General features: G+C 39.9%; 1 protein-coding gene across 1 annotated transcript in view; it reads left to right on the top strand.

The window, feature by feature from the left end:
- Positions 1-12147, top strand: part of ARHGAP20 (Rho GTPase activating protein 20) — a 111173-nt gene extending 99026 nt beyond the window's left edge. The window contains 5 exon segments of the mRNA XM_021062754.1: positions 1415-1524; positions 3467-3656; positions 5318-5432; positions 6483-6758; positions 6761-12147. Of these exon segments, the coding sequence (XP_020918413.1) occupies positions 1415-1524; positions 3467-3656; positions 5318-5432; positions 6483-6758; positions 6761-8340 (2271 nt within the window). The 3' untranslated portion in view covers positions 8341-12147.

Below are 17035 nucleotides of genomic sequence, written 5' to 3'. Positions count from 1 at the left end.
CAATCATCTTCCTACCTGTTAACCACTCTAAAAAAAAAATTGTATGATGATAGGCGACATGTCTACAAAGAGGTTTTAAAAATCATCTTAGAATCTCAGTTACAGTTAGTTGACCTTCCATTGTCCCTCACTAATATTTGGCCATGTGACAAACAGCAACAGTTCGGGAATGACCTCTACTATGTCTGAGCCTGTGCTTGGCACTGAGGTGTATAAGGTAGAAGGTGAGGCTGTGACCCTGGCCTGATGGAGCTGATAAGCTGGGGGAGAACATGCTAACCTAATCACTGCCTGCAGCCTCCGACACATAAGCACCAAGTTGTGTATTGCCTTTCGTAAGGCACACAGGTAAAATAGCTGATTTGATTTAACAGCCAGAACTAAAATTATTCAAGTGCAGACTTTCACCTTTCCCCACAGTATAAGTAAGAACGTGCAAGAGGACAGTCAACTGTGGGTACAATGCTTAGAAATGAAACGGAGTTTTCTCTGCCTGAAGTTTACTCAGGTAGAGATCAGACTTTGCAGGCTTGGCTTATTAGTACCCTGCTGAAAGCAAGAGAGAGAGCAGGTCTAGCCCAGAAAGAATCATAGGACCAGAACCAAATCTAGTTTATTTATTAGCTTTTTTTTTTTTTTTTTAACATATGTCCAACAACAAACTCCCTTGGTTCTATCCTGCTTGTGTCATCATCTGGTTTCTCCACACCCGGACCTGCAGAAAAAGGTCTCAGCAGAAAAGGGTCTTGAAGGCCAGAAACCTGGGACATGTTACTCAGTGTACTTTAGGCATCAGGATGGTGTCCAGGCTTCCAGAGCCAATAACGTGGCATGCTCCCCTCCCCCACCCCCAATCCGCAAGAGCCCTTCTGTGCGGAACATGGGGAGAAACTACCTCTGAACAGAGTTCTTCAGGGATGCCCCTGGAATATAAAGTTCTAAGATAACAGGGACTTCGTTTCATTTACTGCTCTGTCCCTAGCACCTCAAATGGTGCCTGGCACAGATAAATAACTATGTGTAGGATGACTGGGTGACTGACTACCACATTATGACTCTTGCAAATATATTCATCCATTTCTTTTAACTAGTGATTTGAGAAGGGAAATTAAAAGGATTTAGGATGGTTCGCCCAACCCTGCCATGTTATGCAGGTTTGCCAAACGTACACAAACAAGTTTCAGCCCAAACAGGTTGTCTTTTATCACTAGTCCCGACTCCAGTTTCCCTCTGGTCTTTGTTAGAAGAAAATTAAATTGTATGTTTGTATGTGTGCACATCATTGGAAGGTTGGCACAGAGCGCTGTGTATTCTTGAGAAGGGAGACCTTAACTGAACTTTCCAATAAAGTGTCTTTCTAATTTCTTCAGTATGAGAATAATAATTTAAAATATTTCTTTTTCTCCCTATGAAGGATTTTCTACGAAATATCCCAGGAAGTATTTTTTCATCAGATCTCTATGATCATTGGGTCTGTGTCATGGATCAAGGAAATGATGAAGAGAAAATAAATGCAGTTCAAAGGTAATTATTCTGATTTGGTAATTTCTCAAAAATGCTTCTTAAAGAACTCGTATTTTCTAAGCTTGTCTATTAATATAATAATGATGATCAAAGTCACACCCATGGGAACCAGTTTAAAAATAGATTCATACTCACTACTATCATGGCTGTTATCCTTTCCCTAATGTTACTGACATGGAACTTGACCATTGTACACCTACCATATTATCCGAAGCTGGTAGGAGCTACAAACTATTAGACCTAATTATGATCTTAGTTTTGGTAAATAGTCAACTAACCAGACAATTCTCTATACACTTCATTTAGCAAATGAATTCATACAGAGAAAATTCCTTCCCCTCAAGGAGCTCACAGTCTAGTAGAATAGATGGATAAAACCAAGAATTACAATGTAGTGTATTCAGTGCTATGTGGAGAAGGGTCTGTGGAAATACTTCAGAGGGACAAGTGTCACAGAAAAAGGAAGTTGCAAAGTCACAAAGAATGCACTGTCTATACTTGTGCAAAGAGAAGTCTCTGGCAGATCCTGCCACCCCCATTGAGTATTTCCTGCATTATAAGAGAATAGGAAAGAAGTAAGTGTCCATTAACAAAAAGCAGTATTTCCAGTTCTGTGAAAACCCAAGAATCCCAGTATCATTCATTTGCATATGCTTGTTTAGTACAGTTTTTTCTTGAGCAGCTTTCAAATACAGATTATTATCTCTATATTGCTGCTGATAGATACCTTTGATTAGTAGAAGAACATAGTGTAAGTCTGGAAGACCAGAATCAAAGCCATGTAACAAAACACCGTCTCTGCTTCCATTGCAGTTGATTTCCAAACTTTGCAGAAATGGTGAACATCAGATTCTGTATTCTGTTGCTCATTTATAGTCTATAAACCATTAAATGATAATTTTAAGAGGGTAAAATGAAGGTTTTCATACAAATGTAAAGTGAACACATGTGAAAGATTGTATTTAAAACATTAATTAATGAGAGAATTAGCAAAATGTTATTTCCAGTTTAAAGGAGACTTCAAGCTACCACTTCAAAAATGCTGAAATGAATTTACAAATAGATGTAAAAACTGGCTTTTTCTACTAGGACATGGAAGGCAGGGGTGTGCAAATAAGTCATTTGTCTCTACCAATCAGACCTGTCAAGTCAATAGACAAGTGTTAAGTGCATTGCTATCAGGAATCTACAGTTTTGACTTGTAAAATAACTCAAAGGTTTCGGGTCCCCATAGAATCAGATACCCCAAAAGGGTACGCTAGACAATGCCTTGATTTTCATTGAAGACATTCAGTAATCTTTTGGTCCATTTTGATGTCTTTCGTAATTTGTCCCTACAAAACTATACGCATTTTCTTCCTCGGGTTACACACTCTTGTTGGAAAAGAGCAATACCATAAATATCAACATATATGTTTTCTGTATGGTAGTAAAAAAAATCATCTTTCATGAATGATAATTTAAAAAATCCCTTAGCCATTCCAAAATAAGACCAGCAGGAAAAATACTATTTTAAGTTTGACGTATATGTGAGCACGTTAAATGTAATTTGTGTTTAATTCCATCAAAAAGCTTTGAGGGAGAGTGGGGGTTGGTTGAGAATATTCTGTAATGTTACAGGATTTGCCTAAGACACACTGTACAAGTTTCAGATAAATTTTTTAGGCAGCATTTTTTTTATGAACCATTTTTCTTTCTGCATTCTTTTACATTTCCATTGGGTTGGGAGGACAGGGCACAGAATAAGGAAATAAATCCCCAGCGCCCGCTTTCTCGCCTCTGTACAGGCAGTCCTCTCTCAGCATGCACGATGTTAATGGACACACCCGCACCTCTGAACTTGTTCCTGCCTTGCGTGGTTCTCCACGAAAAGCAAGAGATGCTTGTCTATACAAGTTTTCTATGAAATGTTTGCTTACAGAGTACATTTTTCTGTCTTTAGGCTATTAGACCAACTTCCGAGAGCCAATGTTACTCTCCTGAGATATCTTTTTGGTGTTTTACACAACATTGAGCAGCAGTCCTCATCCAATCAGATGACTGCATTTAATTTAGCGGTGTGCATTGCTCCGAGCATTCTTTGTCCTCCTGCTTCGGCCAGCCCAGAACAAGAAGGCGAATTTACAAAAAAGGTAATGAAGTTTTTCATTTTTATGCCCTGGGGGACCAAGTCCCCATTTTGAATGTAAAATTCAGGGTATTAATTCTGAAAGACATTTTATTAAATAACTGAAGTACATCTCCTTATAAATTTGAGTACAACGAGTGTTTTATCCTATCCTGATAGACTATAGAAACATTATTTCTTTTTTCTTTTTTCTTTTTTTTTTTTAATTTTTAGGGCCGCACTGAGGCATATGGAAAGTTCCAGGCTAGAAGTTGAATCGCCTATACCATAGCCATAGCAACGCAGGATCCGAGCCTGGTCTGCAACCTACACCACAGCTCACAGCAACACCAGATCCTTAACCTACTGAGTGAGGCCAGGGAACGAACCCACATCCTCATGGGTACCAATCAGGTTTGTAACCCGCTGAGCCACAATAGAAACTCCCTAGAAAGATGATTTCTTGAGCAAAAAAGTGAAAGCAGAGAGTTCCTATTGTGGTTCATCAGGTTAAGAACCTGACATAGTGTCCATGAGGACACAGCTTCAATCCCTGACCTCAGTCGGTGTGTTAAGGATCTGGTGTGGCTATGGTTGTGGAGTAGGCCTACAGCTGCAGCTCCGATTTGACCCCTAGCACCCTTCCTAGCTGTGGAAGTTCCATATGCCACAGGTGCAGTGGAAGAAAAAAAAAAAAAAGTGATAGCAGTTGGGTTCCTTCTCTTTTCCTTTTAAGACGATGTAACAACCATGGCTGACTTAAACCACAGAGGATAAGAAAGCAGTTGATAGGACTTTAAAAAGAAATAAGGATTTTGGAATTCAACAGGGCAAGGTTGAATTCTCAGCCTTACCACTTGCCAGATGTAAGTCTTGAGCAGGGTTACTTACATTGATCCAGTTTCCTCACCTAAAAAGTAGAGCTGGTGATAACACCTAGGTCATACAGTAGTTACTTGAAATCACACTCCCGTGGTGCCTGGTGGTTAGGAAAGGGGTTAGGATTTTGGTCTACCTTGTTCGCAACATTCTGCCTGCTCCTTTGCCTCAACTCTTGAGAGAAAAAAAAAACAAAAACAAAAAAAAACAACAACAACTATGTAGAGGTTCCAGTGTATCTCAGTGGAGGCACAAAGCTCCTTAGTAAAAGTCTTACCTCTTCCCCAGCACGTCCTGTTAGGAAGCCTAAGGGAAGGAAATGCACAGGAAGAGCCTCATCAGACACAAAGCAAGCTGTGTCTCTCTTCACAATAAATCCACAGAGGATACCCACTTCCCACACTTATGACACCTGCCTCTTACAGAAGAAATAAATATAGGCTTAATCTAATGCAGTTTCATGAATTTTAATGAGAAAGTATATTTCTTCGCTCCAAAGGCCTTATGGAAAATATTTTAAATTACCCTAATTTTAAAGACAGAACTATTGGTATAAAAATGTCAGCATTAAGCCAAGGCTGCAAATAATAACTTTAGTCCACTAATTAAATTAATTTCTATGCTCAACCTACTCTCGAAAGTATCATAGTTTTTTAGAGGAAACGATTTTGTATACTTTTAACGCAGACATGAATTTTTCTCAGGATTCCTTTGCATTTTTGTTACAGTCGGTATTCATGTATGAAAGTGATTTACAGACGTGCTCTATGAGAAGTAGCACTTCATTAGTGTCCTTTTTTTGTACAGATTTCTCTGCTTATACAATTTCTGATTGAAAATTGCTGTAGGATATTTGGAGAAGAAATCACTTCCCTCCTGGGAGAAGTTTCAGTGAGACGCGATCCTAGAGAGAACGCCTCAGGTACCGTGAATGATTGGACTGTTGTCTGTGTAGCAGCTGGGACAGTGGTCACCCTGGCGCACAGCAGCTCAGGTGCAGGGAGCCTCTCACCTGGGTCAGTGGGCAGGCAGCCCGAGCTTCTCGCTTGGAAGCTCTGCCAGGTCAGGGTGTGTTAAGGCGGTGCAGGGTTAAGAAATGTATAAGCGAGGTCCAAACGCCAAGAAGTTGTTAGTGGCAGCATTGCATGGTATGATGTTTGTAACCTTTTTTATATGAAACTTCACAAGGAACCCCAACGTATAGGACAGAACTGCTGTGGTTGAAACTGGAGTAGAAGGCCCAGGGGCAGTAGAGGCAGCCGTGGTTTTTTTCCTCCTCACCTTCCTCCTGGAGGTCACCGAGACCTCTCAGAACTGCAGAACACGGGGGTAGAAGGTGGTGAGGACAGGGGGCGTTAAAGACAGTCATCCTTCCAGATTGTGAATTCCCGTACCAGCAGTTACGAGTTACGCTGTCTTTGGACAGTCATTCTGTGCCACTGAACATCATATCATCATCTATAAATATGGATCACCATAATATCTAGCTGTTGGGGTTATAGTAAAGATTAAATAAAGCAATGCATATTAAAGAACTTTGGCAAAGAGAAATTGATACAGTTAGTAAATGGCTTCTCTGAGACCAGAGTTAATTATGTATATCCACCAGCTAGTCTGTCTAAAGAACAGACTCTTATTTAGACTGTGTATATCTGGCATTAATTCCTTCCTATATTTTTATGGATTCTTGGTATTATGACACGTCCTCATTGCTTTGAGGAAATCTTACTTAAGGAAAGCCCCTTACTTCAGGAAATAAAGTCAATCAAATATACCCCAACAATTTATTTTTAATTCTGCACTTGCGACCGGGAAGATTGTGAAAGATCCTTTCTCTCTCGAGAGTAGGGATTTAAACAGTGTACGTGGAACTAAGCATCAGCACAGTCGGCGTCTTTTACTCTTTTTATTTTTAAGGCGGCGTGCATTCGCGGTAAGTAAAAACGTTAATCATGGTTTGCTTTTCCGACAGATACCTCTTGCTTCCAGCTGAACGACTCCTCCTATGACAGCTTGGAAAACGAGCTGAATGAGGATGTTGATGCTCCGTGCAGCGACCTGGTGAAGAACCTTGGCCAGGGTAGCAGAAGCATGGACTCCGTGCTGACCCTCAGTGACTATGACCTCGACCAGCCTGAGGGGGAAGGCCTCTTAGCCCTGGGCGACTTTGACTTAGAGCGTTCTAAAGATGGAGACATCCGAGTGGAGCAGCCTCTCGAATCCAAGCCCGTGACTGTGGTAGTGTACACAGGGTCCCACGGCAGGATCCTGCCGGGGCCCCCACCAGCCTGAGCACGCCCAGCCACCCGTCCACTGCCCCAGGTGCTCCAAAGGGCCTGAGGCGACAACGGCGCTGCTCGGAGCCCAGCATTGACTATCTAGACTCAAAGCTTTCCTATCTCAGGGAGTTTTATCAGAAAAAGCTGCGCAAGTCCAGCTGTGATGCAATTCTCTCAAAAAAAGATGAGAACCATGTGAATCAGAATCGACCCCTCCAGGAAGAGGGTGAGACACATTTTAAACCAAGTTTAGTCACAGGCACTAATACCAAGAAGAATGCCACTAATAAAAATATTAAGAAGAAAAGCTTGTCCGATAATGAAGGAAATCACATGAAACTTTTTCCTAAATCCAAGCCCGTGGCCATCTCCGTGGCATCTTATAGTCACATCTCCTCCTCATGCGATCATCCCAGGGACCAGCCCTTTAATACAGATACATCTGGCTACTCCCCGCTGCACACAGCAGATGCCCTCAAGAGTTCCAGGAGGCACCGGCGCTGCTCAGAGCCCAGCATCAATGACCAGCACTGCAGACTGACCTATCTCAGGGGGATTTGTTCAAAGAAACAACACAAAGCCAGCTGTGAAGCCAGTCTCTTGCATGGAGAGGACGATTATCTCAAGCGGCACAAGTCTTTGCAAATGGAAGGGCAGAAGCTTATTAATCAGAGTTTGGTCATGGGCATCGAGGTGGGCAAGAGTAGTGCCACAAACCAAAACAATGAGAAGGTCGTACCCCCCAGGTTAAACATTTGCCCAAGGACTAGCTATTCCAGCTTGTCCTCTCCAGCCACCTCCCCGTCTGGCTCATCCGTGAGCTCCCAAGATAGTGCTTTTTCACAGATTTCTGAACACTCCGTGTTTACACCAACTGAAACTTCCTCTCCAATAGATTGCACTTTTCAGGCTCAAAGAAAAGAGGAAGAGCTCTCTTCTGACTTTAGTTATAGCCTCATTTCTGGACTCCCTGGTCCCTCCTCAGAGCAGGCCACCAGCCACCTGGCTCATACTAAGAAGGACAGTGTTGAGTGGCAGTCACAGAAGCGCTCTGTAACTCTTCACCCCAGCACGTGGTTGAGAAGTGGGCTAGCCAGTTTGAAAAACTGGTCCCTCAAAAAGAAGACAAAGGCACCCAGGCCAGAGGAAAATAACATAAATTCTCTAAAAGGTCCCATGGAACCACCTCCGCATGGTTCTGGCGTCCCAGAAGCCAGTGCAGTGCAAGAGAGCCAGAAAGACACCCCCCTAGCGGCCGCTGAAGGACTTGGAGCTATGCAGGCAGCCCAGTGTTGCAGTTCTCACCCCAGCCAGGACTCAGAGAAACGTGCTAGCTCTCCATTCAGCCTGGTGGAAGATAGACTCGAGCTTTGTATGGGGTCACCCAAGGACGGAGAGAATAGTGGGCAGTATCCTCCTGGTACTCTGCCTCCTGAACCACCCTCACCCAGCTCCTTGACTGTGCATGATGGGTCCAGCCCAGACTCAGGGCCTGCAGTGGTTTATGATGTGGAGGACGAACCTTTAACCAAAGACATTCAACAGCAGTAAGACTTGATGTCTACAAGCACACAACCTGGGCCAGTAATGGTATAAAGATAATAATTATTACATCCCCTTGTCTAAAATGCCTGAGATGGGTAGCATAAGGATGATCATTGCTAATACTTAGGACAACAAAAGCATTCTCTTCATTAGACTATTTGGCAAAAAGTTTAGACTAAAATATTTTGTCACCTAAATGTTCGGGAGACTTTTCCTTACTAGAGCATGATTTGATCCCGTCACGCATTTTAGGAAATCCAAGCAGAAATCATCTTCTGTAGAGGAAACATGCCTTATACGGTGAGACCAGTGTCACAAGAAGGCCAGAAGAACAAGAACTGTGGAGAAGAAGGAAGGGTACAGAGAAACTATCCACATTAATAAGTAGGCAAGAAAAATTCCACTTATCAAAGCATTAGGAAGGAAAGCCTTCTGATATCATGTGAACCTTTTCCCTGAATCCAAGCCAGTGGCCATTTCTGTGACATCTTACAGTCTGTCACCTGCCTTCCCAGGATCATTTCAGGTATCAGCCTGTTGGTGCAGCTAAGTGGAAAGAACCAGAGTGATAAAGAACCAAGAGTATCATACCATAGGTTTTTTCGTTGGTTGTGTTGGTCGATTCATTTTTCCACTAGTGTTTCCTTGCTCTGTGGCGGCTCAAGGGACACAACTCTGCAGAGCAAGGAAAAACACTAGTGGAAAAACCAATCAGCTGGTTGTGTTGGTTGATTGGTTTTTCCATCAGTGTTTCCTTGCTCTGTGGAGGCTCGAGGGACACAACTCTGCAGAGCAAGGAAAAACACTAGTGGAAAAGCTAATCGGCTGGTTGTGTTGGTTGATTGGCTTTTCCATCAGTGTTTCCTTGCTCTGTGGAGGCTCGAGGGACACAACTCTGCAGAGCAAGGAAAAACACTAGTGGAAAAACCAATCAGCTGGTTGTGTTGGTTGATTGGTTTTTCCATTAGTGTTTCCTTGCTCTCTGGGGGCTTGAGGGGCACAACTCTGCAGAGCAAGGAAAAACACTAGTGGAAACACCAATCAGCTTGTTATGTTAGTTGATTGGTTTTTCCATCAGAGTTTCCTTGCTCTGTGGAGGCTTGAGGGACACAACTCTGCAGAGCAAGGAAAAACACTAGTGGAAAAACCAATCAGCTGGTTGTGTTGGTTGATTGGTTTTTTCATTAGTGTTTCCTTGCTCTGAGGAGGCTTTGGGAGCAAGGAAACACTAGTGGAAAAGTGAATCAACCAACACAACCAACCAAAAAAACTATGATATGATACCCTCTTCCTCAGAGGAGACAGCAGGAAAATGGTTGTTCATTTCAGTATCCTTTCCACAGGTGCTTGAGCTAGAAACACTCTCCAGAACTGCATTTTTTCCTATTAGAAGGTGACCTTCTGACCTCATTTGCTATCTTAGTGTGGAGGAAAAGATAGCCATAGCATGGCCAACATGTGGCCAAAGGGTGGCTCCTCTTTGCTGAAATGTTCTTCCACCCTTTGCCTCTTAGCCAGAAAAAACGAATGGTAAACCATTCCTTTTCTAATTGTCATTTGGCACTTGAGAGAGCAGTTTTGAGGCTGGCAGGTTGTAGAGTCACAGAAGAGCCACCAGAGTGGCTGACAGGCCTTTTTTCAAATAGTCTTTGGCTTTGGATTTCTTTTCTTGCATAAGGTTTTGCATAGCTCTGCCCTAAACGATTCATGATCTAGACCCCATTGCTTTCCTTCATGTCTGTGGACATTTCTCCTCTTGCCTTGAAGGTGACACCAGGACATCTCTGGATTATCTCTGTGGATTGTTGGGCTTCGCTGGCCCGTAGGAAGGGATAGAGTCAGGAATACATGTGCCTCTTGCTTCACTTTAAATACTTCCAAGAAGTTGCTTAGAACCCATTTGGTCTTTTTAGTTCAACATGAGATGGACCTTTCTCCCACAAACCTATTTATTCCAAATGATTTTTCTTAGCCACCCAGAAACTTTCATGTCAAATGTTTCCTGTTGTCCTAAAGGTTGTGTTTTTCATTTATAGAAAAAAGATAATGTTTCCTCTAAGACAGAAGAAGTTATTTCAGTATTAGCTACAGGTGCTACCTACCTCTAGGGAACATGGCCCTGTTTCTCCTAAGCATCATAGTTAACTTTGGACTCTGTTCACAGAGCTCCTTCATGACACTGGCCATCTCAGTCACAGGTGTAAAGTAGATTGTACCTTATAATGAACCACTCCCATATTTAGACTCCTAAGTGTCCACATGCACCTTCTGTGGTGTAATATATAAAGGCAGCAGGGATTCCCCTCACCCTTAGGGCATACTACTGTCAGAACTACAAGATGTGAATGAAGCCCTCATGGCTTGGAGTGTCTTTATAGAAGAAGTTGCTTCTCTACTTAACAAAATAACATTTCTAGCCTTTTTTCTTTCATATTGGCAAGTAGAAAATTGTCCACCCAGTTTGAAGTATAGAAGAAAAATAGATGCTGAAGTTCTTCAGTAACCACTCCTAGTCTCTGTGTTCCCTTAGATACTCCTGTACCATTTAATGTGAATAGCTAATATTGCTGTAAAGTATTAATATTGTATGATTTGAAGACAGACTACGTGTCATTTTATTATACTCTGTCAATCTATAATATATTAGACTGATGCTCTATCTAAAATGCTTTGAGTTTGTATAATAATATATCTTGACAAATTTTACTAGCATATGTTATGTAATAGATGTGTATTTTTGTACTTGCAGAAACTGCTGCTAACTTTTAAAGTTGTTTGGTTTTCAAGGCACTGATAATGGATATGTATGAAGTCCATGCTGTCTATTAAATAAAACACCATCCTCAGAGTTTAACAGTCCCACCAGAGTAATATTGCCCTTTGTAAACTTGTTTCAGCTAATGAGCCCAATTTCTACTTAACCGCTTAATTGGAAATTTCATAAAATGTAATTAATATTGATTTGAAACTTTGAACTCTAAGTCATAGTCATGGTCAGTCTCTAGAAAAAAAAAAAGGTTTTTTCCTTTATATTTTTCTAATCTCATTGTTTACCAACAAGTTATGCTTTAGACACAAAGTCTTCATTTTTCTTTGTTATTATATTTATACTATGCTTCTAGAATCAGATACATGTTTAGTCTATATTCTCATATCAAAGAACCATCAACTCAGTTTAACTGTATGAGATTTTCTTGTCTAAATTTGAACCACTCTGACCAGAGTGTGCAGTTAACCACAGACACATCCAGACATCCAAGGATGCCTGGATCCAGATGCTACAAGACATCAGTACTTCTAAAGTCATATAAAGTTATTAAATATTCTGGTTTCTCATTTTGCCTTCTCACAGTTCAAAGATGTTCACTTTATGTAAGTTTAAGCACCATTTCAAAAAGATTCAAAAAAATACCCTAACTTAATCCAGAAAAAAAAGAGTGATCTGCTTTGAGCAGTAAAGACCTAAATATTAAAAAAAAAAAAAAAAAAAAACAACGAAAGTAATTTTTGCTTTTAAAGAAGAGTGTTAATCTACTAAAAACATTGGATTCAATAAATTATCTCACATTGTATTTTTCTACTTTTCATGGTGTGACCTTGAATTGAAAGGGTCTAATGTATCCTTGAACCAATGGCATATTTTGTCTGTTGAAAAGAAACTAAGAATATTATGTATCTTAATCCAAATTATGGTAGTAAATGTTTAACTGATTTTTTTCCTACCTGGTCATGTTTTAATGACTTGAAAGTCTGCAAACTGTTTATTTCAATACAAAAGAAAAAAAATTGAATAATAAAGCTGAGTAAAATTAACTTTTTTAGTGTCTATTTTTGTTACAAAGATGTCTCATAAGCCGTGTCTCCTGCTGAAAGGAAGAGCACTCCTGAATTCTGTGCTTTCTGCCCCCAAATATGAGATACTCTGTTTCTAAGCCACCTGTGAGTATAAATCCTTCATTTGTGTTGTTTAAGAAAAAAAGTGAACTCCTTAAACTTCAGTTCTGCATAACGTCAGATGTGTGTTAGAACTGGCAGAAGGCTCTGGGGTATAATTTGGAAATTTTTGTTTCCAAGTTCCTAAGAAATACACGCAGCGTAGTATTAGGTGTGTATTGTTTCTTAATTTGTACGTGTGTTCTCATTATATAGTGTCAGAATAAATGTGCTTTTTTAGATAGTTCAAAGTGTTTTTCTAACCTATTTAATTTGTTGAGGCAAAGTTAATAGGTTTTCTTGAGTCAATTTTATGTGTTAATAGAAGATTCAGATTTGGGAGACATTAAGGTTTAAATGCTAGTTGTTTTCATCTAGGTTTGATTTTTAGGTTACAGTAACTTGGAATTAAATTTAGAACTTATCCTTACAGCCTCTTGATCTGCTATGAGGAAGAAATTAATTGGCTAAAAACCTGTACTTGTGAAGTAGGTCCATTACTCTGAGAAAGTAAAACGGATGCTATAGAGAAATACTTCATCTCTCCCAGGTCACAGGGAATATGATTGTTACTGCCTAGACTTTTCAGAAGGGAAAAAAAAAATTATAACTTTGCCCCAAGAATGAGATGACTAAGAAGCAGAGAATCATTAAAATACATGAACCCAGAGAAGCTTACTGCTTGAAGGCACAGCAAGGGAATAGAGGGGAAGGAAAGCCATAGATGAGCTAATCCAAGAAACTGAATCACAAGGGGTTCAAGAAAAATTGAGAGAAGGGAAAGAGCATGGCTGGAGGGAGATAGTGATGTTATAAATGATATAAATGCCAGTCAGGCAGTTTAATTTGTATTGCCAGGTACTGTTCTAGACCCTAGGATACAAGATGAAAAAAAGATAGTTTCTGTCCTTGGGGACCTTAAATAAGGGAAAAATTGGGCAATGCAGAAGAAGAGGAACAATAACGTGGGCACTCACTGTTCCTGCATGTACTGGTGATCAGTGCATTATTTGTTTTATTTCATTTAATCCTCCCAATAGCCCTATGTGGTCGGTGCATTCAGCTAGAACCTCCTTCTGACCCCAGGTTCTTTCTTTCCACCTTTTCACCTTAAAATAGGGATGATGATAATACCTCTTCCATGATAAGCAGACACAAATTACATACATAAGAACCAATCCAAATTTTACTAAGCTATGGTGTCTCAGCTAGATATCTCTAGGAAAATCATTCCATTTCAGAAATAATTTAGAAACTATGATAAACATTAAAAGAATTGGGCTGAAAATTGGCCCGGACAAAATGGTATAGACCTGGATCTCCCAGCCCCTCCTCACTAAGTATATCTGTAAATCCCAGAAATGGTACAAAGACAACCAAAGGAGGACCCTAAAAGGTGGTAAGAGAAAGGTTAATTGGTTCAGAACCCTAGGACTAGAGAAAAACACACTATCAGAGCATCTCACACGTCCCTCACCTAGTAGAAAAAGAGAACTAGGCCTGACCGTTCCTAGCAGAGCAATAGATACACGTGTTCCTCCCCCTGATCAGCTGAAATCCTTCTGACACCACTGGGTAAGCCAGGAACCACCAGTGAGAGGGCTAGATGAGCCCCATTAAAAAAAGTGGCCAGGGGCAGTGTTCTTTCCTACTAGGCTTGAGACTTCCCTTCTGTACTGGGTGATACTAGAGTGGCCTGGCAACAACAGAAAGGACACTGTCACAATAAGCAGCTCAGTTTTGGAAGCATCTTCACCCCAGCAGGCCTGACTCACCTTCCCACCCTAAACACTAGAATGTCAGATGGCATGGACAGGAGGGATTCTACCACAAAAATCACTCAGCCTCAGGAGTCTCAGGGCCAAGGACAAAGAGGATACTCTGGCAGAGGACAGATCAAAACATCACCACAAAGGCTCTGAAAATTAATCTGTCAATGGACCTGCAATGCCTAGTAGGCCAGGGCCTATGTGCTAAAGATAAACAAGGTGACTGCCCACTAAAATAGAATATTTAAATAGGGCCCAGAGTCTCCTAACAGACAAAATGTCCAGGATACAATTGGAAATTACCTGTCACACCAAGAACCAGGAAAATCGTAGCTTCAATGATACATCAAGATGACTTTAAAATAGGCATATTAAAAATGTGTCAATGAGCAAATACAAATTATCTTGAAACAATGACAAAAGTAGAAAATTCAAAGAACTAGAAATAAAAAAGGGCCAAGTCAGAATTATACAATAACAGATTTTTTAAAACTCAGAGTGGAAATGACAGAGGATAGAATCAGTGAACTTGAGGACAGATAGAATTGATGCAATCTGAACAACAGAGAAAATAGCCAAAATAATAATAATAATAACAGCCTCAGGCACCTGTGAAACAGTAAGAAAAGATTCAACATTTTTATCATCAGTGTTTCATAATATAGAAGATAGGGCTGAAACAGTATTTAGAGAAGCAACAGCTGAAAACTTCCCAAATTTGATGAAAGACACAACCCTACACATTCCAAAAGCTGAGTGAAACCCAGACTGAATAAATGCAGAGAGAGACACATCATAATTAAGTGTTTAAAGACTAATGATGAAGAAAAAAGTACTGAAAACAGGCAGAAATAATGCCTTGCCTACAAGGGAACACCAGTTTAAATGACAAGATTTGAATGACATGGTTTCATACAGAATATGAAACCATGGAGGCCAGAGGAAAAGTGGCATATTTTGCAAGAGCTGAAAGAAAAGAACTGTCAACCCAGAATCCCATACCCAACAAAAACTGTCCTTTTTGAATGAAGGGGAAATAAGGACATTTTCAAATAAAAGAAAACTTTTAAGACTTAGTCACTAACAGACATACCCTTAAAGACTGGCCAAAAGAGTTTCTTTAAACAAAAAGTAAATGCTAAAAGAAGGAAATTTGGAACCTCAGGAAGGAATGGAAAGCAGAAATAAGAGTATATAATGATTAACTAACCTCATGAATTTTACAAGCCATATCTGATGCTTGAAACCAAAATTATAACACCATTTGATACCCAAGACAATGATATTTAAAAGTGGAAAAATAAAGGGACCCTATAGAAATGAGGTTTCTATATTTCACTCGAAAAGGGTAAAATGATATCAGTAGAACGTAATATGCTATATATATGTATATTGTAATATTTAGAGCAACTACAGAAACTATATATCTGGAGAGTATTTCTTTCCAAAACTCCATAAGTAAATCAAGACAGAAACCTAAAAATGGAGCTCCCGTCGTGGTGCAGTGGTTAACGAATCTGACTAGGAACCATGAGGTTGCGGGTTCGATCCCTGCCCTTGCTCAGTGGGTTAACGATCCGGCGTTGCCGTGAGCTGTGGTGTAGGTTGCGGGCGCGGCTTGGATTCTGCGTTGCTGTGGCTCTGGCGTAGGCCGGTGGCTACAGCTCCGATTCAACCCCTAGCCTGGGAACCTCCATATGCTGCGGGAGCGGCCCAAGAAATAGCAACAACAACAACAACAACAAAAGACAAAAAAAAAAAAAAAAAAAAAAAAAAAACCTAAAAAATATTTAATCCACAATAAGGCAAAAAAGAGAGAGGAACAAAAAGCAGAGGAAAAAACAAAAACAAAAAAGAGCATTCTTAAGCTCTTAACATATCAAAATTACCTTATATACAAATGATCTACATACATCGCTCCAAAGACAAAGATTGACAGTGGACTAAAAAATGAAAAAAACAAACAAACAAAAAAAAAACCCTAACTGTATCCTATCTATAAGAAACTCACTTGAAATTCAAAGATATAGGTAGTTGAAAGTACAAAAAAGTATATATATATATATATGTGTGTGTGTGTGTGTATCATTTATACGTATCTATGTATTTATATATATACATATGTATGTATGTATACACACACACACCATGAGAGCATTAATCAAAACAAAGCAGGAATGGCTATATTTAAATTGAATAAGTTAAACTTCAGAACAAGGAAAATTACCAGAGACAGAAAGGGATATCACATAACAATAAAAGGCTCATTCCACCAAGAAGACATAACAACCCTAAATGTGTATTCACGAACAACAATGCTTCAGAATCTATAAAGAAAATAATGACACATAACTGAAAGGGGAAATAAACAAAACCACAATTATAGTTGAAGCCATTAGCACTCCTCTCTCAGTAACTGCTAAAACAACTAGTCAGAAAATCAGCAAAGATGTAGAACTCATCAACACCATAAACCAAAAGGCTACCACAGGCATTTATAGAACTCTCCAACAATAGAAAAGTACACATTCTTTTCAATTGCCCATGGAACATAAACCAAAACAGACCAAGCATATCCTGGGCCATAAAACAAACATCAACATTTTTGAAAAGTCAAAATCATCAGAGTGTTTTCTCACCACAATGCAATCTAAGTAGAAATCAATAACAGAAAAATCTTCAGCACTTGGAAACCAGACTAGATACTTCTTAATAATCCACTGATCAAAGAGGAAGTTTCAAAGGAAAAATGTTTTAGATGATAGAACTAAATGAAAATACAGTATATCAAAATATGTGGGATATTGCTAAAGCAATGTCAAGAGGAAAATTTTTAACACTAAATGCTTACATTAAAAAAGAAGAAAGATCTCAAAGCAACAAGCTAACTTTCTATCTCAGGAAATAAGAAAAAGAAGAGCAAAATAAACCCAAAGCAAGCAGAAGGAAGGACATGGTAAGGATTCGAGCAGAAATCTAAAAACCTGAATATAGGAAAA

The sequence above is a fragment of the Sus scrofa genome, chromosome 9, assembly GCF_000003025.6.
Source record: "Sus scrofa isolate TJ Tabasco breed Duroc chromosome 9, Sscrofa11.1, whole genome shotgun sequence".
Lineage (NCBI taxonomy): Eukaryota > Metazoa > Chordata > Mammalia > Artiodactyla > Suidae > Sus > Sus scrofa.
Note: the sequence above shows the minus strand (reverse complement) of the source record. Positions and strands in the feature narration are given on the sequence as shown.